The sequence below is a fragment of the Seriola dumerili genome, unplaced genomic scaffold (assembly GCF_002260705.1).
Source record: "Seriola dumerili isolate Sdu_G_001 unplaced genomic scaffold, Sdu_1.0 BDQW01001299.1, whole genome shotgun sequence".
Classification (NCBI taxonomy): domain Eukaryota; kingdom Metazoa; phylum Chordata; class Actinopteri; order Carangiformes; family Carangidae; genus Seriola; species Seriola dumerili.
In genome coordinates, this window is record NW_019175554.1 from 3,188,066 (window position 1) to 3,213,769 (window position 25,704).

At 41.2% G+C, this 25,704-nt stretch overlaps 2 protein-coding genes across 15 annotated transcripts in view; both read right to left on the minus strand.

Moving 5' to 3' along the window:
• Window positions 1-6,212, minus strand: part of fam189a1 (family with sequence similarity 189 member A1) — an 84,258-nt gene extending 78,046 nt beyond the window's left edge. The window contains exon 1 of the mRNA XM_022767800.1: window positions 5,949-6,212. Coding sequence (XP_022623521.1) covers window positions 5,949-6,212 — 264 coding nt within the window. The remainder of the gene's footprint in view (window positions 1-5,948) is intronic.
• Window positions 6,213-8,371: 2,159 nt separating this feature from the next.
• Window positions 8,372-25,704, minus strand: part of LOC111238329 (tight junction protein ZO-1-like) — an 81,517-nt gene continuing 64,184 nt past the window's right edge. For 5 of the 14 annotated variants that reach the window (XM_022767776.1, XM_022767773.1, XM_022767769.1 and 2 more), the window contains 15 exons: window positions 25,380-25,406; window positions 23,005-23,087; window positions 22,363-22,573; window positions 21,750-21,850; window positions 21,240-21,584; window positions 20,091-20,342; window positions 17,958-18,797; window positions 17,752-17,834; window positions 17,351-17,527; window positions 17,044-17,150; window positions 16,625-16,884; window positions 15,935-16,089; window positions 15,620-15,840; window positions 14,460-14,603; window positions 8,372-10,248 (listed from right to left, as the gene is read on the minus strand). In XM_022767776.1, the coding sequence (XP_022623497.1) occupies window positions 10,154-10,248; window positions 14,460-14,603; window positions 15,620-15,840; window positions 15,935-16,089; window positions 16,625-16,884; window positions 17,044-17,150; window positions 17,351-17,527; window positions 17,752-17,834; window positions 17,958-18,797; window positions 20,091-20,342; window positions 21,240-21,584; window positions 21,750-21,850; window positions 22,363-22,573; window positions 23,005-23,087; window positions 25,380-25,406 (3,101 nt within the window). In that variant the 3' untranslated portion in view covers window positions 8,372-10,153. The remainder of the gene's footprint in view (window positions 10,249-14,459; window positions 14,604-15,619; window positions 15,841-15,934; window positions 16,090-16,624; window positions 16,885-17,043; window positions 17,151-17,350; window positions 17,528-17,751; window positions 17,835-17,957; window positions 18,798-20,090; window positions 20,343-21,239; window positions 21,585-21,749; window positions 21,851-22,362; window positions 22,574-23,004; window positions 23,088-25,379; window positions 25,407-25,704) is intronic. The other 9 variants (XM_022767778.1, XM_022767777.1, XM_022767779.1 and 6 more) reach the window with 5 other exon arrangements.

Here is a 25,704-nt window from a genome sequence, read left to right on the forward strand (position 1 = left end):
CACAACTAGATGGTCATCAGATCATACGATAATGTGGCTGCTGAACAAACTCATGACGCCATTACATAAAGTAGAGTTGTGGCTTAAATTTCACATCACAAGGAAAACCTTTCTTCTTCAGTGGGGGTCAACCTGTGATTCTTTAAAGGGTCATTTCACATCAATTATTATCAATATAAATATTTTCTAACATACATCTAATGCATCAAGTCACATAGTTTTGGTCTTACTCTGAAATCTTTCCCGCATCTTACTACAATGGAGGTGAATGATATCTAATTTGTGCGACTCACAGCACTGAAGAATTGGACTTTAAAAGATTACAACTGAACCTGTCTCCAGAATCAGTGTCTGCTACTCTGGATAATCCACAGAATATGCTGTCTACAGTTTTTTATTTGGATGTCTTTCCAATGAAGAAACTGTTCCGTGGATTTTCAACCCTGTGAGCATCCTAGAGATGGATATCTCTAGATCTGGAAAAATTAACCAAACAATCGACATGATTCCACAAGAAAATGTGTTTTGTAATCTATGTGAACCAAGCCTTTACTGGTTCCCCGCATCCTGAGCAAAATTTCACTGTATAATTCAAAACGCACAAAAAAATACATGCATTTGTTGTGGTTATGACAGCTTCTATTTTAGATTAATTGGCCTGTGCAACACTTGTAACTAACAGACTATTTGTTCATCTTTAAACGAGTTGCAGGTCTACGCTTTACCCAGCTCGCTGCACCGAGACTTTTTACGAGAACACAGACAAATATTTCCAGTCACTGAGCAGAAAACAAACTCCAGAGAAAGGTGAAGGAAATCAGAGCTGCACAAGTGACACCAAAGGGACATGAATTATTTTCCTCAAAGTAAACCCAAACAGTAAACTCAATATTTGTTGGCTATTCACGCACAACATTATTACAAGTCTCATTGGGGCTGAAACTATTTCTCATATAGATCTTATTGTGAAATCATATAGAGAAAATTTATAAAAAGCTTGACGCGTGCTTGACACTGGGGTGGAAGTACTGATACTCACTTTAAAGGCAGAGAACGACGACTGATTGAATGTAACGCTCACACTTCTCCGTTCGCTTTGATGTTGACTCATAAGCGACGCCAAAGGGAATTTTTTTTAATAAAGTGTCTCAGTATTCCTGACAACAACCACATCTGTCTTCACTTCATTCTTATGCAACAGACAGAAAGTCTTTTCATAAAAACGACGACTTCCAAAAGCAGCTCTGCAGACTTCACTTCCAAGTGCAGCATGATGAGTCTACTGTATGTGTGTGCATGTGTGTCTGTGCCTTAAGAACTGTTGCCGGGATACTACCTAAGCCTAATAAGCCAGTAAATTAATGATGATTCACAGTCCCTCGCCGCAGAAACAACAGAACAATCAAATCAAACATTTCTCCTCTTTGTCTTTGTCTGCTACCAGAACTGCTCCTGTCTATTCCTCACAAAGGCCACTCAAAAAAACAAAACAAAAAACACGTGTTTTTCGAGATCGTCGTTAAACTCAAATCCATAATCTTTGCTCTAAAATAATTTCCTATGAAAGCCCCAGTAGCACTTAGAGGCAAATTGTTCATCTGTGTCCACTTTATCTTTTTTATTTTGCTGGTTTTCTAGTCTCAAGACGGCACAAAACATCAAGGCTCGATGATAAAAGTCTAATTTTGCGTTTTTATTTAGAGTCGAGCTTCAACACAGAAAAAGAAAAAAAAAAAGGAAGAAAAAAACCAAAAAAACAAAAGCGTCTACACTGGCGATTCTATGAGGTTGTACTTAAGCACAGTAAGCTAAATGCTAACATGCTCACAATGACAGTATTAACATAATTATTTTTTTTATCAGGTTTACTAACCTATCTTAGCTTAATGTATTAGCATGCTAATATTTACTGATTAGAACTAAATATTAAATACAGTTTGTACACAGGCTGATGGTTGTGAACAGAAAGAATGAATAAAAAAAACTTAATTAGTGTTAATTCACGCAACAGATGTTGACCTAATTCACAGGATAAATGAAAACTTGGAGCGACTGGTGGCACTAAATGAAAAATCAAGGGAACACCAACGTTGCTACGATTCATCCACTGGGGACCAGGAAGTTCTGCACAAAATTTCATGGCAATCCATAAAATAGTTGTTGAAATAATTTGGTCTGGAACAAAATAGAGACCAACAACGTCATCCCCAGAGCCATGGAGCCTCACAGTAAACATGATCACCGCCTACAAAACACTTTGGAGCCCTCCACACACACACACACACACACACACACACACACACACACACACACACACACAGATTAGTGCAGAATTTGCTGACGGTTGGTGCTGGAAATGCAGCAGAAAGAGCTGCCTCACAACAAACACCAAGAATACCGTCTTAAGCCGTCTTTGTGACGGCACAGTCTGTAGATTGTTGGAGTGGTACTTTTAGAGTCGCCACACATGAAATCAACATTCCTCTTCTTTCGCACAACCAGGAGAGCGGGGGAGGGAAAAAAAGGAGAAGTAAATCCTTTTCTCCAGCTGGAGAGGAAATATCTTAGTGGGAGAAAGAGATAGAAAGCATCAAAATCTAATGTGAATTTGTAAATGATGCCTGCAGTTACTCCCTATATTCACATATTTTCTACAAAGTGTCTTTATTCTCTGTGGCAGGAAATGAGAAGCAGTTTGATTTGCGCGTTCATGTTTGTGTGTTTAGACACTTGGATCTGTCCCAAGCTTAATTCATGGAGATGTGAGGTGTAATTTGTTCTGCATGTCAGCTGCTGACAGCTGCAGAGGGCCTTTGGCTCGCTCAGCCACGGCGCCACATCTATTGGCCAAGCCCGGCAGGGCGGTGTGATTCACAGCCAGCCAGGTAAACCTGCTGGCGATCTGGCCTGACAGGGCAGAGTAGAGGCGACTGAATGCCGGGCCTCACATACTTTGCAGCCCCAGAGTCTGCAGCCCTGCGTCATCTTCTTTCGCCCAAATCACATCGAGAGGAAGTGACTGCGGCTGGCTGCTTGTCTGCCGAGCTAAAGAGTTACAGCAGGGGTGTGGGATGATCACAAACCTCGGGTTGGGTGCAGGAAAGAACAAGATATTTGTAGGATTAGTCTCTGTTGGCCAGGCAAGTGTGTGTGTGTGCGTTTGTGTGTGTGTGAGATATTATGCTATCAAAAACACAGCGCTGAACATCAAAGCCGTTACAATGCTGGAGTGTGGAGAATCAGGATGAGGGACACAGAACAACTGATATGCACAACACTGAGATGATATGTTTAAATGTATGTTTCTGGGTGAGTGTGTGTGTATGTATGTGTGTGCGTGTGTGTGTGTGTGTGCGTGTGTGTGTGTATGCGTGTGTGTGTGTGTGTATGTGTGTGTGCGTGTGTGTGTGTGTGTGGACACTCCCACTCACACAGACAGCCAGGCTCAGCAGTGATTGCTCTGTGTAGGAAGTAAAGATTGCGCCTTCTCTCGCTGCGTCCGTGATGAAATCCCACAATACCAGTCATCACACAGAGATCCTTAATGACGTCCCACAGTGACCACACGCAGCCTACCGAGTACACACGTTGATGATTTGTCCTCACCTGCATCATAGCTCAGGTCACCAATATGGCAGGAAGCTCAACATAAAAGGCTTTAAGGTTCAAAGATAACTACATTTACATGCTCAAAGAATCAGATTGTCAAGACACTGAGGGTTATCGGTTTACTCCTGGTGACACGGACATCTGTCTGCAGGATATGAGAGGTTCATACAAACAACTTTACCTGTTTAGGACCTCAGCTTGAACATGGATACACTCCACTCAAGCATTTGTAATAGATATTCAGGATCTACACATTTGGCCCACCACCCTGAGGACTATTAACTGCTTACACACATCAAGCCAGAAGAAGGAACACTGTTCTTCTCTGAAATTAGGGGTAGATTAGCTGTGCAGAGACTTAAAGCTGTACAAAGCAAGCCTTTGTGTACAAATACACTCATTAGATTAAATCACAGAGCAACAGAAAGCGTCCCGTCCCATCTAAATGAGACGCTGTTGATTCATCTCATTTACTCAAACAAAAATTCTTGATAAAAGACGGTTTCTATTCAAATCAGCTCCGAAGCACTTTCCAATAACCAAAGATGTAAGCATATTGTAAAACCAATGCCAAGTTGACAAATGTCTTTTTCCAAACCACATACTTGATTGTTAATCGTGTGAAGATGTCAAACTTATTTAACAGTGTTTTCAGCAGTTTAAAAGCTCTTGACTCTACAAAGAGCGACTTCCACAGTGATTGCTTGTGGGCAAATTACTTCCATCACCAGAGTCTCCAGATGGAGATCTGGTCCCATTATCTGGGTTTTGGCGCCACTGTGGCCAGTGACTCTTGCTGCCAGCAGGCTCTTTTGTTTTCAACACCTGACTAAGCCCGAATTACAGCACTAAACCTCTGCTTACCAGCAACATTTCCCCTAAAACCTTACCCTCATCCTATGTACCATCTTCAGCTGAAGAGCCTTCTTGATAAGAATGGATGTCAAGCAACTTCTTCAACACATCACTAACATACCTACATAATTTATCTCTTATTTCTTATATCAACAGAATCAGTTGATGTCTCATACAAACATAAATTATGAACATGTCCATCTCATGAAAAACCCATAGTTTCAAGCCTTACAGTATGTGACACAGAATTTAAACTGTTTGTACGCAGTTACATTTGTGTAGATGACAGGTTTACTGGTCTCCCTGAAAATACAAGGATTTGTTATGCATTTTAGGTGAAGGTGAAAATGAGTCCCGTTTCATGTTTTGTTGCTCATAGGAAAATTTAGGGGCCAAGCTTTTCAATAAAATGGCCGACATCTCTGACGAAAGTCTACAGGATGGATGATTATCAATAAATAAAAAAGGAGTTTTGTTTTAAGTGTGTTCTTTGTTTGCAGAGTAATGCTATGTGTAAGAAGCTATGTACTTGTTTTATCACTGCAGCTGGGAACCTGTATGTGTATGAAACAGTTAATAACATAACTAACAAACTTAACAAAATGTAGAGTGTTGACTCTGTGCGTCGGGGCACAAAGATGCATCAGGCATCAGGTTTTGGTGCACAGAGATAACAGTAGGTAAGAGACAGCACAACGGGCTGACAGGCCTGAAACACATTCCACACAGAAGTTTGTCAAATCAGCCCGAAGCACTGATCAAGAGTGTGTGTTGACCTTTGCTCTGGTTATTTACTATTCGCCCTGAATGGGGACACTCCCACTCACACACACACACACACACACACACACACACCACACACCACACAGATGGCCCTTGTGCCACAGACCTCCCCTCACCCCTGCACTCTGGCCCACCACTGCCTCTATAATTAATGGATCAGCGCTGCTCAGGGACTCTGGCAGGAAATCAAGGAAGTGTGCATTCATAAATATTTACAGAAACCACCATGAAAATTTCACATGTAAAAAAAACACAACATCTCAATGAGCTTACTCTAAACACACCATGCTGTACAGGCAGGAAGGAGCACTGTATCAAAATTAAAACATCCCCCTCTCTGAGTGTGTGTCTGCTATTACTGATCAGGCTCAGCATCCTCACACCAATTAGTTAAGCTGAGACTAAAAAAAAAGGAAATCAAGTTATAATATTCCTTAAATAGTGATCATGTACAAAAATTGTCTTCGCCTGTGCTTCAGTCAATAGCTTATGACAGGAATGTAGTGACAAGTAACAAATATTCCTGTTTTATGGATCTGTTGTATTACAATACGAATAGACTAATAATATTGGCATCATCCTGTTGTCTCAATATCTAATATCTTACATTTATTATTAGGCGACTACCGTGTTTCTTTTCCTTCAGCAGATGAAAACTTATATCATGTTTGATTCAAACATAGTGGAATCGTTGTACTCACAGAGAAACCTGCCCAGAAAGGGCACGAGTGCCGGACTCTGGGTGATGTGGTGAGAGCCAGAGCCGCGAAGCTGACTGCCAGGATGAGACTCCCCAGGACCATCTGAGAGACTCCCAGAGCCAGCATGATCCTCGTCCGGGTCCGGTACTCCCTTAGTCGGGACAGGCTGCGGGACAGCGACGCCGGGCTCAGGGACCCCGGGCCGCCGATGCCGCCGATGCCGCTGCTGCCTCCGCCGCCACGGGGCAGCGCGTTCACCGGCATTGTCACTGGAGGATACGACTAACTGGGTGAACGACAAACAACAGCAGCAGCAGCAGAGGAGACAATAACATCCAACAAGAAGCTGAATCGTTGTGTTTCAGCCTGCTGGCGCGCTGGTAAACGCTGTAACTCGTGCTCAGTGTCCGATGTGGATGATCTCCATCAATTAAGATGATCGGAGTCGCTCCAATTAGAGAAGCTCTGCGGCGGATGGGAGGAGAAAGGTGAGAAAAGAGCGGACTGGACGAGGCACCAGATGTTTACCATAACACACACAAAGTATTAATATTTTCAAGGTGAAATAGACCAAACAAAACGCTGCAGGTTTATCACGGGGACACCTCCGGCAAAGAGCCCGTTCCTCAAAAGTCAAAACGCAAAATGGCAAAAAGCAAAAACGCATCATCCTGCTGTCAAGCAGCCTTGCACCATTGTCATGCTGTCATGCTCGCCTCTGCGGGCTCTCCAACAACTCAAAGCCAGAGATGCAGCCTGGATAAGACGCGTGAATCAGAGACGAGCCCTTACTCTTTCAAGATAAAGCAGAGGAGAAAAAAAAAAAACGTCTTAATAGTTGAAATTCTGCTGAATTTTACCAGGTTTTTTTGTGTGTCTGAATATCCGCAGCGCTTCTCCTGTGTGAGGCACAAGCCGCGGTTTTTCACAGACGACAGCAAATCTAACAGCCAGGACAGGAGATGCACACTGCGCATTGGAGATGTGCCACTCTGCGCGTGTACATGGCGGCGAGCTACACGGAGTCTGTTTTACTACGACTGTGAAGGAGGAGGAGGGGTGGGGGGTGGGCTCTCTACTATCAGGCAACATCCGAAAAACCTGCGCGTGATTTGTCACCGCTGCTGGGGATGTGGTGGAGGCTTGAAAAGACATATCTGATCTCCCGGCGAGGGTCAACCTAAACATATAGCCGACCAAGACACGAGGTTTATTTTTTTTTCAGGGGAAAAGTGCACAATGTGGATGTTTTGTGTTGCATGAAAACGCCACAGTCCGAGTGTTATTCAGCATTTCCTCCTTGTCGTCAGGATTTCTTGAGAATTAGACTAATTAAAACTGTTTTAATTTGAAGTTCAGGTGGGTTTACCTTTCATAAAACAACGTGACAGTAGATTAACTTCAGCTCCAGCCTCAGCACTGCATTGTCATTGAACACTGGCTCTGTGTGATGTGCCCTTCATCGTGCAGGCTGTGGCTGACGGTCCAGGCAGGTAGCAGGCCAGTAAATGCAACACATCTAGTGAGGATTGTGCTCCAAGGAATGAGGCTGGCTGCACATTATTACATAATTAGTCATAATTAGAAAATGCCCCGACAGCTTTGGTTTTTACATCAGTGGTTCCAAACCTTTTTTAGCTTGTGACCCATTAAAAGGAGTCACACAGTGAGAACCAACTACCAGCTTACATCCTGCATAGCTCCTTTTCACTGTGCAAATATTCCAACTTCACTACTTTTTGCCCTCAAAAAGGCAGTAACTGTAGTTTTCTAGTATGAAAACACACATTTTGAATAGGCTACTTATGTAACAGCAAAGCTTTTAACTTATTGTAACTAAACCTCCAAAATGCTACTTCTTTTGCTCCTCTCTTATCAAAAGTATTATCGTTTCCCCGTCGTATCCTGAGGCATTAAAATCACAGTTGAAGGACTTTTGTGTTTCTGACCTTGTGTGGCAGATTCATTCAGAGCTCACCTGCGCCACCTAGCTGTGAAACCTGAGCCATGCTGCTCACAAGTAGAGCTAAAGGACACAGCCATGTAACTGATCAGTTAAACGACAGACTTCACTGGCTTCACAAGCTCATCAATGAATGAGAATTAGATGTTTTTCCTGTGTTGTGGGATAGTAAAACTGATTATCATTGGGTTTTATTTTGTTACCCAGACAAAACAAGCAATTTGAAAATTGTTCTGACAAATCCTGATCCTGCATCTTCACTATTTTGTGACATTTTATAGATTAAACAATTAATCAATTTAGAGATTAACTGATAATGAAAAGAATCTTTCATTGCAGCCCAACAAAATTTATGTTTATCACCACAGCGCCTAAAAGATCAATGAAATCACAGTTCACTTTGTGCTTTAAAAAAACAACTTCCTTTAAGACACACACTCTTTACTTTAAAAATGACTTTATTTATTAATACAGTGGTATACTTAAAATTGTGTTGCAGAGGAGAAAAAAAGTCAGCCACACGTGAAGAGCTAATATCCAATTAAAGCCGTGTTATATCTAAAAATAAAATGGTACTGGTGTGCCATACATAATATATTGTCTATTAGTACAAAAATACATTTAAGGGCACACAATACAGCATCCAGTATCACAAATCAGTGAGGGGAACACTTTGAGAGAGCACACCCTTTTAAAAGAACATGTTTTAAATGTATTTTAGGCCAAGTACTTTCCTGATCCTTAAATAGCCATAAAAAGAGCTTTTTGTGACCGTAACATAGTGTGAATATATTGGTAGAAAAGGTGTGATGTATTATTGTTAGGTTATAAGTTCCAAGGCTCGAGGGTATATCCAGAATACAAAGATAACCACGTTCACTTTCTTCCACTTTTTAAAACATGTTTTCTCTAAGTTTTATACAAAAAAGAAAGACATACAAAAAGTTCATTTACAAACAAAAGAAACAAGGCAATATGCTAGCTTTATTTACAGCCACTTCTTTTCTGTTTTCTTGTTTTTGTTGTTTTTTTTATCTTTTATTTAAGTAATGCATAGCAGATAAAAGAAGAGCATACCTTTGTTATCCTTTATCAACTGTTATTGTGAGCTAAACCCAAGTTCATTTATACAGTGGGTTCACAAAAAATGAAATGGCAAAACAAATGACATTATACCATAATTTATCATAACTTATTTTTTTTCTTAATGAAAAGTGAATAATCTGCAGATAAGGCATCACTGCTTATTTGTGTGAGAGTGCAAGAGTGCACAGACAGAAAAAGATAGAAAGAGAAGAAAGAGGAAAAAGAGAGAGCGAGAGAGAGAGAGAGAGAGAGAGAGAGAAAGAGAGAGAGAGCGATAGAAATAGATGTGAGGAAGGAACTGAGGAGGCTACTGGACCTGAGCAAAGAACATGCATAGATCTCCCTCAGGCTGGAAGGAGAGACGTGGTAATCCGTAAGAAAGTAAGCTACAAGATATTACTGTAGGAAAAGGAAGAGTAAAGGAAGGGGTGAGGAAGGAAGAACGTCTCTAAAAGTGTGCTGCTTGGGTTCATATCCAGCTTTTGCTCCTTCTACAGATACTTGCAAATGTCACCATCTCTGGTTTTATCTCACATCTGTCTCAAACCTTTATTAAAGTTCCCTCAATGTGGAAAAAATAGGTGGAGATACATATTTGCTTTCAGTCACCTGAACTGGAAAATAACAAGATGTTGACTGAATCCATGAGTAAAATTTTAGTAAATCTTCACTATACTACTATATATACTGTATGCATATATAGCATAAATATTTTTGAAGCATGTACGCTGCCTCAAAAGCCATCCATCCATCTATATTCATGTAGAAATTACATTAAACATTGCCTTACAGTATATATAATGTCAATCCTCAGTGGCATGGGGCATGCATCAATGGTTTCATTTCACATCAAAACTTCAAATTGGGAAAAAGAGTTTAAAGAACAGCTTGTAATGATCATCAGTGTCTCGCCTTCATCCATGGGTGCAGTAAACAGCACTGACTGGATCTTCTTCATACTCCATAATGTGGTGTGTGTCAGTATGTTTGGAGTGCATGTATCTGTATGTGTGTGTGTGTGTGTGTGTGTGTGTGTGTGTGTGTGTGTGTGTGTGTGTGTGTGTGTGTGTGCGCGCGCCTGTGTACGTGTGTCCATCCTCTTCATTTTATCCACCATGGTTCCACATTCAGTAACATCACACCTGCTGGCCCATCCTTAAAAGTGGTCAATGAGCACAGAAACACAGTTGGCTCCCACCAGATAGTTGGGGTCCCCGGGGAGAGACTTGTTCTGCCAGCTTTTTGGGTCACCTGAGGAGAGACGGGAGATGGAGGAGGGGGTCAGTGAGTAATAACATCCGCTTTTGATGGGAAATTCAAGCTGTGATGCATTTTATAAGCATTTCTCACTTGACCACAAAATCTATTGTACAACAAAGTCATGAACTACTCTTAAAACAGCATTGACTGCAGAACTCGATTATATCTATTGTCTACAAGCCATGTTAAGTGATATTGCGAGCTTTTGGCTTATGTCCAAGCACGGCAGCAAAATAGAAAAGTAAAAGCAATTTCTTTTTTTTTATTGAACGTCCCCAGTCTCTTGTTGACTGCAAATTAGGCCTCAGTGACTGTGAGGTCTCAGTGTAATTGCAATTATAAACATACAGGTCTGTGCCAAGATGAAAGTTCCAGTAATCAATCAAAGTAAGCATAGCCAGTTTGGCAGAGGTCCATCGATATACTAGACACACAGACTGTACATGTGACAGTATAAATAGAGCCTCCTCATTGAGATGGACTGCCGATCTTTCCACTGTTAATCTTGCGGTTAAGTTTGGGTGATATGGAAGAGATAAATGTAACAGTAATCAGAAGACCATCTTCTGTTGAGGTATGCTAAGCAAAAGGAAGAGGGAGAAAGCCACACACACAGATGCAATCCTTAATTTTAAGTTCTAGAGATCAACGTTTTGTCACACTGCCTTCATCATTTGCATGGTAGCTCACTGCCAGTGGTGTGTGAAGAGCTAGTAATAAAGCACTATATAAACGTAGTCCAACACCAAAGCCCATGTGAAGTTCTCAAGTGTGTTGAACTAAGAGGGAGCCTACACCTGTTTGCTGCCTTGTGTTGCAGAGAAATGTTAAATGGACTATCTTTCGTTTCCTGTTTGGACCAATCACAAAACAACTAGTTGGGTCTATACTTGAGCTTAGCGCTGATGTTGACTCTAGGTAAGACCAAAACAACCCTTGCCAGCCAGACAACCATTCATCCTTTGGATTCTTTCCTTAAAGGCGCCTTAAGACTGTGCAGCAAATCTTGGTCTCAACCTTTCACTCTGTCAGACTGTCAAATTGTGTGATGAATGCGCAGTGGATCGTAGCGCTGCAGTGTAAATATAAAAAAGAAAAAGCACAGGGGCACAGGCGTATCATCAGCTCGTGTCAACCATCTGTGCCATATCTGTGTCAGCTCTGCAAGGTTTTCTTCTCTGCCACACAAACTTGTTGTTTTTTTGTCACCTCCATTGTGTGTGTGTCTTTTTTCTCTGAACTTTACTCAGTATTCTGTGTCATTTCATGTCCACTCTGATTGTTTGGTTTGTAGGTGTGCATTGTAACAACAGTCACATTGTGAGAATTTGATCTGAATTTTGCCACAGGCTTCTCTTTGGTTATCAAAGCTCTAAATCGGCCTTCAGTGGATGTGCGATCAAGGACAACCGTTTTGGAGGGATGACTGCAGATTTTACCACTGTTTTCTCACAACTGTCAACTTACGTATATTAGGGACTGACTGTATCCAGGACACCAATAAAGAGCCACGTCCAGCCTGTCTTGATACACATGATAAACAGAATAGATACAACTCTATCCTAAAGAAGACAGTCGGCCCAAACGATGATCTTTAGAACTTCAAATAAAAAATATGCATCTGAGTTTTGAGTATGTGGACTTTCTCTGATTTCTGCCTGCAAGCCAGCATCTTAAAGTTTTGGGCAGCACAGAATATAAACATTTACATTTACATTCAGTACTTCTCATCATAAAGCTTTTGTTCATTCTTGAGCTGCAACTCACTTTTTTTGTCATTATCAATTTATCTGACAATTATCTTCTTGATTCATTGTTTTGTCTATAAAATGTAATACTAATAGGGAAACATCCCTATTATAATTTCCCAGAGGCAAAGGTGGCGTATTCACATTCCTCGTTTTTGCCTGAAAAATAACTGAAACAATGAATCAACTATCAAAATAGTTACTGATGAATTATCTGTCAATCAACTAATCAATTAATCAGCTAATCATTTTGGTTCTAGTGTATCCTCAAGACCTTACAAACATGTCAAATGCAATTCCTTCCTCAAGGTTATTTGACCAAAAATTTGTAGCACGAGGTCCACTTCCTGGAAGTAACATCTTGTGACCTTCATTAGCAGATAGTTTTTTCAGTGAGTTTGCTACATCTGCTGGTTAAGGCCACCAGAAGTGTCTGAAAGCTCCAGAATAATTCCAGTAAATGGCCCTTTTAATGAGAATGTTGTAAAACTACTGCGTCCATGGTGATGTCTGCTGGTACAGTGCTAGGTTCGTTGGTACGTTACTACTACCACCAGATAATAAGTGAAATAGTGAGAAACTGTTGGCAAGGTGCACTGCATCGTCTGCATATTCATTAAAAATTACTCGTGGTTAAAAACTCCACAGGGTACCTTTAAAAGTATGACTTTCAGACAAATAAGATACTGTATAATTTGATATATTAAAGCACTGTGGTTTATATCAAGGAATGTTTAAGATTTAATTAGTTTCATGCGGTTTTCAAATCAAACCCTGTTCTACATTAACCAGAAGTCAGTTTTTTACAGAGCTGTAAGTTAAAACAATGATCCACAGAATAACATAAACACAGAAGAGAAGCAGTAGTAAGATGTGAGAGTTGTATAGGAGGAAAAAGGAGAAGCAGGGAATCAAAGTGAATAGAAAACCACAGAAAGAGACAGGAGGAGGCCAGAGAGTGGCCTTGCTTTACAATAAGAGGATTACGACGCAGCCTGATAATCCTCCCACAATTCAGCAGGACAATGGAGTGAGTGGACATGTCATTCAGCCCTCCAACTCTCATCCTTAAAATGAGGCTAATTAACAGCTAATTCTGACCACTGCCAAAATTACCACTGTTTTTGAAGACAGGGCATGAGAAGTATTAAGAAAGGGGTAAGGTGAAATTAGTTACTTTCTTCAGATTTGCTCTGTTCTTCTTTTTCTGTCTTTGCAGAAGTTCAACTTCTATATGAGCCCAGGGTCTTTCTCAAATGTTAGTTTGTTTGCTCAGTTACCTTATTGATTAAATGATGCCCTATTGAAAGTAGTTTGTCTTGGTTTTGATTTCCATTAACATGATCTGTGCATCATTCTCTCTTCATCTAATTTCTGTCCTGAACACACTGCTGATCAATTTCAATGCTTAAGATAAATATGGATTTCACACAGTGCTTTACTTCTTCATTAGGTGGTTAATTGTTTGCAGTTACTACTGCATCTATTATGTCAAGTCTCAAAAACAGACCAAACAGGACAAAAAAGGTGGGAAAATGATATGTGTAGTCATCTAAATTACAATTTGCTGATGGAAGAGTTACAGTTCTTCTAAGACATTTGCTCGAATGCTTATGTCCTGTAGCCAATGAGAGCAGTAAATGGTTTATATATTTGCATACATCTTTCCCTGATCCAATTTAACAACCAGATTCATTTTTGCAAACAAACTGAGGTCAGTCTGAAAAACCAATTAACAAGGAAACCTGTTTTCATACACCTGAAAGGTACCTTGAAATAAGACACTGGGATGAAGGAAGCTAAATTTAGATAGCTCTATTTCAACATGGTAACAAGATGCCTTTGTGGAACTTTTCACTTTTTTGACAGGCATTATTGGTTATGACAGTGTCCCAATTTCCAGAGGATCTGCAAAAGCTGTTCTTCAGGTCAGGATTTGGGTGGCTATGTGAGAAAATCACTCTTAGCAGAATAGCATGCAGTATAATTCTACCTGATGAAATTAAATGATTATACAGCCAAGCATCTGGTGCATGCATGTTAAATGAAATAAGAAAAACTTGTTAAGGTGACTCAGAGGTGAAAACCAAGAGAGAAATACTGCAATTTCAGCATGTAAAATTAATAAATACCACATAAAGAAAACCAGTGATGCAGCAAATGAGAGATTGTGTGGGTGAGTTAACTAGTACAAATGATGAAAATGATTCAACCCAAAGCCATAAATATGAAAAACATAGATTTTCCCCCTAGATTGGCTCTCAGGTATTGTGAGAATTCATTATTCATTATATCTTTTTATTATTTTGTTTGAAAAATTTAGAGTAAGTGATATCTGAGTAAGAGGAGAACCAAAACTAGGGGTAAAATCTCATTAAACAGTGACCCATAACCCTCAAATTGTCACACAGCCAGCCCAAACGACCCCGGAAGAACAGAGAGAGCACAGCATACCCGACGAGGAGTCGGAGGATTTTAGAGCAAAAGACCAACCATCAGGGGTCATTGACGCACAGTGAGGTAAGCGTAGCTCCACAGGCTTCAAAAACTTGAGGCCATGAGGTCCACACATCACCAGAGGGCTGAGCAGAGTCTCTCCTGTAAACACAAACACAGAGCATGGTTATAAACTCAGGATGATAACAATTATATACACAAGCACATCTTGAATGCACTTTGTCTCAACAGTTCTCGTCGGCTTGTGGTTTTGTATCACTGGGAATCTGTTAGTCAGAAATGAGGTTTTGATCCCTTGTGTGCCCATCTATGCAAGAAAAATATTGATTCATATGCAGATTGTGAACACAACACTGACATATCATCACCTTTTAAGTTGATACGGGGAACTTGTTAGCAAAAAGTGGCTTATTTACACATCCAGCAGTTACAGAGGAACATTATCATTCATTTAGAGCCGTGTTTCTGGTCATCTGGCAAATATACGTCCAATATTCACTCTCTTTTAGCTGTTTTTGGTCTCTACCAACTCATGAGGGGAATATCTGGCTCTTAAGCTGCAAAGTGCCTCACTTTGTTACTCAGCTGTTCACTCATTGTGTCTGCCTGCTGTTAGGTGCTGAGCAGATAGTGTGGAGTGGGTTTTTGGAGATGAAAATATCTGAAAATGACGCTATGAGAGCGATGAGAGTGAGCCAAAAGAGTAAATTTACAGACTGGAGAGCTAAACATTGAGCTGAGACTCACTCTTAAGCTCAGTAAAACTGAGGGTAGCTGAAGACTCAGGTGATAATTCGATGTAGGTTCATCACTGTGAACGCATTGATTTTCCATTATCATCTTATAAAATGTTTGTTTGTTCAAAAATATTGATTATAGATACTTATAATTTTAAAAATCGACAGCGACATCAGTAATTGGCGAATGAGTCTATATAGTAGTGGAGTCAGCAGTGGAGCAGCATAGTCATTATAACGTCAATCGGCACAATCCTACTTTAGATCCAGCACATCGCCCCAAAGGACAACAAGCACAATTAAATTTTGAAAAACAAAAATGACAGATCGTTTGAACTGGCTTTGTCAAGCATCCAATAATTTAGATATGAATAAAGAAAACCCTCTGGCTTCTTCATCCCTCCATCTCTGATAAGTTACCTTTCTCCTTGTCGAGTGGTGGCAGGATGCTGTTGTCTCGGCAGACCTTGAAGTAGATCTCCTGCTCCACCCCGTCAGGTATGGCACCCTGTGGGATTATTATGCTGACACCTGTCTCAATGGAGCTCAGGACGCCACCGTTACAGTTGAAGATACCTCGGGCCGTTGCAACCACAGTGTGGCCCTCATCTTCATCATCATCATCATCCAGGGCAGTGGGGCTGGGAGACAGATAACTTTGCTGTCACACTTTTATATTCAACCTAACACTCCTAACACTTTCAATTTAGTCAGTAGTCAGACCGAGGTTGTTACCTCACAGGGATGGCCTTGGGAACAGCGTTGATGTTGTTGTGCTGGTATTTGGAGCGGTGGTCCATAGTGCGCGTGAAGGTGTCCAGACCACTGTCATGGTCTGTGTTCTGGGGCTGTGGAGCTACCTGAGGCTTCACTGGGCTGGAGCTCCGGCCCTGCTCCAAACACAAGGGTCAAGAGTTATCTACAGCACTGTGACAACATCAATCTGCTCGCAACATAGCTGTTTTTTTTTTTGGGAGTTGACTTTTTTTTAAAAATGCAACCAAATGTTTTCATACACATTTCTGGATCAACTACAGAAAAAAACAGAATTTGTGGCATTGTTTAAATCTATTCTCATAATGTGTGTAAAAAGTAAAAAGCCTTTTATTAATGCTAGGACACTATTTTTTTTCCAACAGGTCTTTTAAATCTATTTTTAATATAAAATATATTATTGCTGGGGATTTTATTCCATTTTATTTTTGTATTATTAATTGTCTGGTTTTATCTACCATGTCATATGTGAAGCACATAGTAATTCTGTTTTGAAAAAACATGATTTATTTCTGTTAACGTTATTATTATTAGTGTTGATTACTGATAGTATTTCAGCATTTCCACTGTTTAATTCACACTGGCTGTTTTATTAATGCTTTTTTATTTGACCCTCTTTACTGTACTAAAATGATGCCTCAATCTGCTTACCTTTGGAGCAGTGTCAGGCTTGTCATTGGGCAGAAGGTTGTGGTTGAATTTGGGGCTGTCGAACATGCGTGCAAAAGGCTTGGCAGAGGTGGTGTAGGGCTTGGGCGTGTAGCGGTTGTAGCTGGATGCTGGTGGAGCCCCGGTGCTAGTGACTGTTTTTGGAGGCTGCTCACTTGTGCCATTAACTGGAGACTTCTCAGGGAAACTCTTGTGAGGCAGGAAGTTGGTCTGGACAGTGTCCTCTCGGGCAGGAGGTTTGGCTGTGGAAGAGCCACAAGAGTCAGCCAAAGAGTTCTGTAGTATGGATCTCTGAGTTTGTTTTTATTTGTATGAAATCATGTACAAGTCTCTTGGGAGACACTACCTGCTGTGTATGTTTTTTTCCTTTAAAATGTTGAATTAAATTGAATAAGTTTTACCTTCAGGTGAGGGTTTGGGCAGTGTGGCTGGTGGCAGAGATGGTGTCACCTGGGGAACAGGTTCATATTTTTTCTCCACTGGACTTGGTTTCTCCACCGACTCTGTCCTGTATCACAAGACCAAAACCATCGATTTGAGATTCAAAGCAGATATGATCAAGACATAAATACAAAAAACCATAAGGGGTGTTAAAGTTAGTGCAAAGGAAACCTTCATCTATCTAATCTGAGAGGAAAAAGCCCAAGATGTTTCATGACAACATTATAATCAGAGATGTTTGGAAATGTAGATGGGAGTGAGCATTACCTGGGGTAGTTGTGGGTTGTTTGTGCTTGTGGCTGGGGTTTGTTGGGGCCAGCTTGGAGTCGGTCAAAGTAAGACAGCTGTTTCCTGTAGTAGTCCTCGTCCTCATCAGGGTCGTAATGGTTGGAGCGCACAATATCATCAGCTACCTTGGACTGAGGCTTTTGCGGCTCTGGGGCTCTGGGTTGATGCGACAAAAAAAAGTCAAGTAGGTAAAATGAAAGGCGGAGATGGTGAGAGCAGAGCACGTGGAGAATTTACAATGACAAACTGCCAAAATGAAGGTAGTTGAGTTTATTGGTCAATGATGTGAAAACTAAAGTGACTAATTACACACTTTTATTCTCATATTACTTAAATCAGGGTGAGTGAAAACAGTGCAAGCAGCATAAGCCTGGGCTTACCTAAAGGTTTTCTCTTGATCCAGGTTGCTCAGAGAATTTGCTTTAGGGATTACTCCACCTGCTTTCAAGGGTAAATCAGCTGCCTGTAAAAGCAATAAACCTTATCAGTAAGATAAGAATGATCAATGTTCACCTCTAATGTGCCAATTTCACAAGAACTATAACTATAACTAAACTATAAATATCTACAAAGATAAACAGTTTACCCTGTTCCCAGATGAATCCCCTGCATCCCTGGCTCGGTCCATAGACACAGAGCGTTTGTTCTCAAACATCTTGACCCTTGTCAGGACTGACTGGGGCCGCATGGCGGGGTCATCCTCCTGTTGCTCGTCTCTGGCGGGTGCGGCTTTTGGAGCTTCCACAGGGGAAGTTGAGGGGGCCTCTGCCTTGGGAGGAGGTGTGGGGCTGGTTTCAGAGTTAACAGGAACGGGGTCGTACTGCTGAGGTTTGTAGCCTTTTTGTTGCAGTGATGGTCCCTGGTTATAGGCAGGCCGCTGGGCAGCAGGGTCTGGGGAGCGGGCAGCAGTGGGGTACGTACTCAAGTGAGAATCCTGGTCATAGTGCAGGTCAGGCCCTGGGGCAGGAGGTGGAGGATCATCGTAACGGACAGGCCCTGGACCTGTTGGTTTACCATAGCGAGGCCGCCCGTCAAATCCCTGCTGAGGTGGGGGCTCGTCGTAGCGGAGAGGAGGGGTGTACTGGGATTCAGGGCCATCACTGTACGGCAAACGGGGATCGTAGCCCTGGGAGTTGGCAGTAGAGAGCGGCTGGTTGTAGGGGTTCCACTGTTGCTGGTCGTAGTGAGGCACACTGTTCTCATAGGGTGGGTTAGAGTCATAGTTACGGTACTTTGGTTCTGGGTAACCACCTCCACTGCTGACTCCACTGCTGCTGACATCATACCGACTGGGTGGGTGGTCGTAATCTCTGTATGGCTGCTGGTCAGGGTGATATCCCTGCTGAGGGTTGAAAGTCACAGGCTTCATGCTGTGACCACCGATACGCCCTGTGTTGTCTGTGTTGTATGGATCCTTTTGAAACATCTACCGAACAAATAGACAACAAAGAACAAGGTTAACAACTGCAAAGGATCCACTAACATACTGCATTGATATAAAATATGTGATATAAACTGGACATACAAAAAGTCAGTTAAAGGATGCGAAAAGGAGAATATTAAAACAAGTCTGAGAAATTAATTCGAGAAGAGGAAAACGAGAAGGGAAAGACCTGAAATAGAGAAACTGAGAGGGAGGGGTTACTGGTCAGATAGTATATTAGATTAAACAGAAACTGCAGCACAGCCAAACACTCATTGCAGCTTAAAATATCACAATGTTCTGCAACCTCAAATAAAACACTGAAATTAAATTAAAAAAAGAACAACAAAGTGGTTTAAAAGATACAACAAAACAATGGGTTCCATTTTTCTTAACTCCTTTGGGTTCCTTTGTCCCATCTGACAAAATATGAAAATCGATCATAGAAATGTAATGTAAACTAATTTTAGAGAGTTGATCAATAATTTGACTAATAATTTGTGGTTTCATCACACATTATGTGTGCACTGCAGCATTCACAAGGGGAAATGTCACCCACTGTCTTGATGCAATTATAAAGGCAACTTAAACATCCACAATAATATTTAAAATTACAAGCACAAACCCATTGTATAAAAACATATTTAAATACTCATATTTAAGAAGTAACCATTAATTATCCATCCAAATCTAAAGAAAGTTTCTCTTTAGATGGTCTTTGTTACTTTGGAATAGCCGTTTTTCAAAATATAGATAAAATGGTTGGAAAATTATTGGCTACTTTTACAAGGAAACAATCCATTCAATCTGACTGATAAATACAGCACAAACAGATCTACTTCTAGTGGTTATCAGAGAATGAGGCAAACTTGTTGCAGCCATGCAGAGAGGATAAGCAACAGTGAGAGCTGCAGGATTTCCACTGCTCTTCTACATGTAGGCATAATAGCACAGCCATCACCTCCAAGCCCACTGTTGTTTACCAGTGTTTGCTCACACTCTGGCACGTGCACACACATACACACCCCCGCACGCACAATACACCCCCCCCCACCACCACCCACCCCACCCACACACCACCCGCCACACACACACACACATCTCTGTCTCTTCTGGGCAGCACTGTGGTCAGCACACATGCAGGGCGGAAGGAGAGAGAGAGAGAGAAGCGTGGCAGCAGGAGGTAGGTAGGTAGACAGGAAGCAGCAGCAGCAGCACAGGCGGTCAGCCAGGTCAGACCGAGCTGAGCTGAGCTGGGCCGGGTCACGGAGCATCCAGAGACGGTCAGATGGATACCTTTGGTTCGGAACTGGCCAGTCCAGACTGTAGAGGTTCTGGTGTGACGCTCTGAGGGGCTAGCTGGGGGGAGGGCCTCCTAAGTGAGCCAGCCTCTGGGTTGGGGCTTGGCTGGCTGTGGGGAGCTGCAGGAGCCTCGTCAGGGCTCAGACCCCCTACAGTTTTTACAGTAACGTCGACAGCAGGGGGCATTGTCTCAGCCAGGGGCTCAGGCTGCTGGGGGATGCTAGGGACGGCAGCGGCCTCTGCTTTCTGTGAAGTGGTTCAGAAATGTTTAATAACACGCGCTGACACACTACGGTGCAGTACTAACAAGTGCTACTACCTTCATAGCCGCTCTACATCGGTCTGCTCCTACAAACAGCCAATAACCTGCCTCGACATTTAACAGTAGCTGTAGATCAACCAATGGCATGTGAGAGTTAGGAATTAGCAGCAGGACAAGTTTTCATTGTTAGAGAATACTGCTGTGATTTTAATTCTACGGTTACAATACAGTAATTTTTTCCCTTTTTATGTTCATTAACACATCATGAGACGACAAATGTTTAGATTTGGGTATCACACGGCCAATCGGGTATTGATTAATACATTTCACAGTTACACTGGATTAACACGAGTATTGCCAACATGCACATAATACTTTCTGGTGTCATATCGTTACAGTCCCAATCACAGGTAAAACAAACGGAGGAAGTGCACATAGGTGAGTACTGATACAGACACTTGGACAAATATAAGTTTCTTTTCCCGGTGACATCAGCGACAGTCACACTGATAAGACAGCTTGTGTTAATACAGAGTACAAGAGTAACAGTAGAACTTATCAAGTTCTTCTCCTTTTCAAAAATAAAAAACACACGCTCACAAACATCAATCGACAAACATATAGAGGCAAATAGATTAAATAAATATTATATATATCGAATATATATATATATATATATATATGTATAATTTTATATTTATATATTGCAATAAATACCTGACCACAAAAGTTTTCACTTTCCCACTGATATTGTTTTGTAGATAGACAGAATAACTGTAAAAATAAAAAAGGTGCCTTCAATAGCGCCTCCAGAAAACCCTTCTAACGCACACCACGTCCTCCAGACAACAGGGGAGACGTACAGCTCTCAGAAACGCTACCTGCTGCGGCACTGGTGCCTTGAACCCAGCCGGGTCGATGCGGTTCAGGGGGTCCGGCTGCACTGTGTAGCCAGCGTAGCCAGGGGGCTCCTGGATGACAGGCGGGTCCTCACGAACAGGCTCGGAGGAGCGGGTGATGGCAGGCTCCGTGGGTGGGCCCACATCGTCATTCAGTGTTTCGTCCAGCTCCTGGTCAGTGTAGGCTCCGCCCTCTGTGTCTGTGTCCTCGTAGTCGGAGGTGTGGCGGCTGTCGGTGCTGTACATGGAATACTCACTACCTGGTGCCGACAAGTAGGACAGACGGTCATCATGGATGTCCAGGTCGTCCTCAGCTGCCCCATCAGCCTGGGAGAGAGAGAATTAAGTGAGAGAGGGAGTAAGAAAAGTTAGTTCAGTTAAATTCCAGTTATCAGTTTCCCTTTGGGATTAATAAAGTACCCCATCTATCTGACTATCTATTTATCTAGCTATCTATATTTTTGTTTGTGTTTGTGTGTGTGTTTGTCTTACCTTGCCCTCTGAAACCCACACCAGCTGGTTCTGCTGCTGCTGGATTATCTCTTTCAGTGCTCCAAACCAACCATCATTCATGCTGTTCAAGTTAATGGTTGCTGGATTCACAAAGAAGGAGGAGCAAAAGAGAGAAAAAAAAACATCTCTCCAATCAAATGAGTACTAACAATTATTATAGCATTTACAACATTTTCAGAACATCCATAGCATCATGATTAAAAGTTCATCTTAACCCAGTGTGTGTAATACAATGACTGAACGTAAACTGTGAGGAATACTTTCTAGGACCTCTCAAATATCTTTATCAGCAACAGATGCTCCTAAAGCATGGTCACACCTCATCCCCTGATAGGAAAAGTGCTTGCTGAGAAAGGGGCCTGGGGGTGCTCTTGTGTGACGGTCAGTGCTGAACAAGCCTTTAAACAGAGTTTGACAGAACAGGGCCAGGCACAACAGGTGCAGTGTAGCCACAGCCTCAACACTGCAGCACTCAATTGTCAACTGCCTGCGACATGTGTCCCTGTGAAATCTCTGACATTCAAACCATCCCCTTCTCCCTCCCTGTAGATGACATATCTATTCCTCCCTCTCTCCCTTGCACTGGACTCACTAGTGAAGAGATGGTGGTTGTTCTTTCTTAATTTGAGGGCTCGATCATAGAGCTTCCTGGCGCTCTTCCTAGACTCAGGGCAGAGGCGGGTCCTCATGTTCTTGACACCCTGCTTGGTGTCTGGGTTGAGAAACACCACAATTGGATACCACTGAGCGTAGTTGAGACGGTCCACTGCATTAGGGGTGATGTCCAGCACTGCATGCTTGTCCTTCATAAATAAAAAACAAATAAGACATAAACATAAAACATAAATGTGTTTATTGTCCATATATTGAGCATTTATTCTAAGCTAATGACTATAAAAAATAGAGCACAATCTGGCACTAATGGTTTTTTCACATATTGTGTGCAGCAGATCTTGAACACTTGAGGTTATTTTACCAATCTGGATTAGCTTCTCAAGTGAACAGGCCACAGTAAAATTCACCACTTTGCTGCGCTTCAAGCGCCTAATAGTATTAAAGAATGAGGTACACCAGAGGGCAGCAGTGAGTTGTGCATGTTATTGTGTATCATTGCCATGTTTTCCTTAACACAACAAGAATACAGAATAGAATATGTTAGAATATGTTAACATCGCTATTTTTTGCATTTTGTGTAATTTTATATCAATGTGTGTGTACATATAGATTCACTCACTCTGTCAATGATCTGTTTAATGGTGTGCAGGCGAATGATGCCGGAGCTTTTCTGGTCCGTTCCTGCATCCCTGGGTTCACTCTCTATGGAAGACAAATGGACAGAGTTACGGCCTCACATCAGCACGAGACACAAACAACAATAAGCACACGCTGTGCACCAATTAGACATCCTAGTAGCGTGCAGTTGTCGACTCCCATAAACAGAGCTGTTAAATACAGAATAATAATCTCCGTACAGGAGAAGACAAGTGTGCGTTCATGAAAACAGCTAGATAGTAAAGTCAAAATGAGAACAGCAGCCAATCCATGCAATAGTCATTAGGTAGTTTGGGTAGATTTAGGGAAATTAAATTCAGTGTATAATCAATGTGTGCGTGCAACTGCATGTAACAGTATAAATTATGGTGCAGAAAATGTGTTATGTGAAAAACACCGACATGAAATATGCACATACAAGAGCAGAAGGGTAATTTTGGTTTAATGAGAATACAGTGTCATTGAAGCCTCAGGGATTTAAGCAAGGATGTGTAGAGGGGGGTTTGATTTAAACAAAGATAAGCAATGGTTTCCTGCCTAGAAACACAAGGTTCAAATGAGACCAGTCATCTCATCAGGATGTTCAGTATAGTAATGACTCCAACTGGAGCCAGGCTTAATTTGTAATATTCTAATAGGATCTAGGATGGCAAACACTGGTTGTGGCTATCCAAAACATTAAGATGTTTCATAAAGACCAGATAAATACAGCCATGCATGCAGAGGTTCAAGCATATGCAGCAATGTTCAACAGTAAATGTTGTGATTCAGTACTGTCCTCGTTTTTCAGAATTTTAAAAGATCATTTTTGACAGTGATTGGGACATTGATCTGTCAGACTTTGACAATCATGGGCTTTATACTTCCATTACTGCATTGGGAAAACTGGGACGGACAGACAAACACTGACAGCTTTGTACAAAATCTGACTTAAGTTGTGAATAGCATCACACTTAGTTGTAGTAGTAGTGCAAGTCCACTTTGAACTGCAGTCTGAATTTTGAAGCATCGATTGATGAATTATGATCTCATTTTATACCAATTAATTTTTGGTCCTGCACTTACTTGAACCCAATTCTGCTCTACATGCAGGGTTATACACAGAGATTTTAGCATATGAACACCCTACAAATATGATAAATGCTTTTTATTTTTTCAAGAGATGTTAACTATTTCATCCTAGTTCATGATAACAATGTGTAAGGTCTTCTGGGTATTTTCAAAGATATAATGAATCCATCATGGTGCATTTTGATGGTGTGAGAAAATATATGGATGAGTTTGACAACTCTAAACGCTCATATAGCAAATTGTATTACATAAAGCCTCAAAAATGGGTCTGCTTTAACCACTGATGAGAGCCTCCAGTTAACTGGAATTAATGGCCATTTTGATGTGCTATCATGTGTTTCTGTGATGTATTTTATGGGCAAATTAGGGGGAAAAAGAAGGTTGAAAAATCCATAGAAATGTTCAAATAAAGTCAATATTCCCAGTCTATTTAGTAAATGCCATTATACAGTTTCTATACTTTGGCTTTTCCATTTAATTGTAAATAGGGTTTGTAAAACATTTAAAAGACCACTACACACATCTCAGTTTCCACTGCATATTAATCTGCACAGCTCAACATGCCGCTTTGCTGTTGTCATTCTATATGATGCAACCTACATTAAAGAGGGGAATACCACTGAGTTTAATTATAAAATAATTTTCGTGTGCAGTTAAGTATAGTTAACATTTATCAACCTTTACTTATCTCTTCTATAACTAGGGACAGGAGAAGACATCACACTGACACACTGTCCCAAAGTGCGTAGAGTAGCAATTCTATTAAATCCAAATCATGCAGCAGAGCAAAGTGTCTATTTATCAATGTTGACAACATCCCAAATGGTTTTACATGCGCTAAGTGTAAACAGATTTCGTTCAATCATTAGTTGATATATCATTATTGAAAATGATTTAAAGTTAACTGTAATTTCAGGAGTAGACTTTCTTCCTACAAAAAATAAAAAACAAAAACAAAGTCTCTTTTTCCTTGTGTAAAGCACAACCTGTGTGTCAGTGTGATACTATGTTTCTTTAGTCTCAGGTCTGTGTTTAGCTGTGTAACACTGGCTATCATAGTTGAAATATACTGATAGGACTGTTACTGCCGATTGTGATGACAAATAGAAATTCTTGAATCAAGTGTTATTCCCCTGTAACCAGACAATGGATATTTTTTAAACATCTACTAAATAGGCAACTAGCCACCAGACACTACTTTATAGATTATCTGCCATTCACTGAATCAAATCAAACAAACAAAAGTTGATGCACTAAGTGACATACTTTCCCCTCCTTGTTGTTGCTGTGTTTCTGAAAAGAAAATACAGTTACACAAACATCACTGTAGTTGCGCAAATAAACATCAAGGAATGGAATCACTGTTTATGTGGGTGTGTACTGAATATGTCTGGTTGTGCTGGCATGTGTGTTTGTGCTGTTAAAGTAATTGAAATTCAAAACTGATTGTTGAAATAAAACAACCACACATTAAAGACGTTTGCAATATCATCAGGTGAGAGGAGGCAGATGAGGAAGGAGTGTGCAGCTCTGCTTGGAGTGTGGAAGAGTAAAAGATAAACAGTGAAAAGGGAAGAGAACCCTATAAATA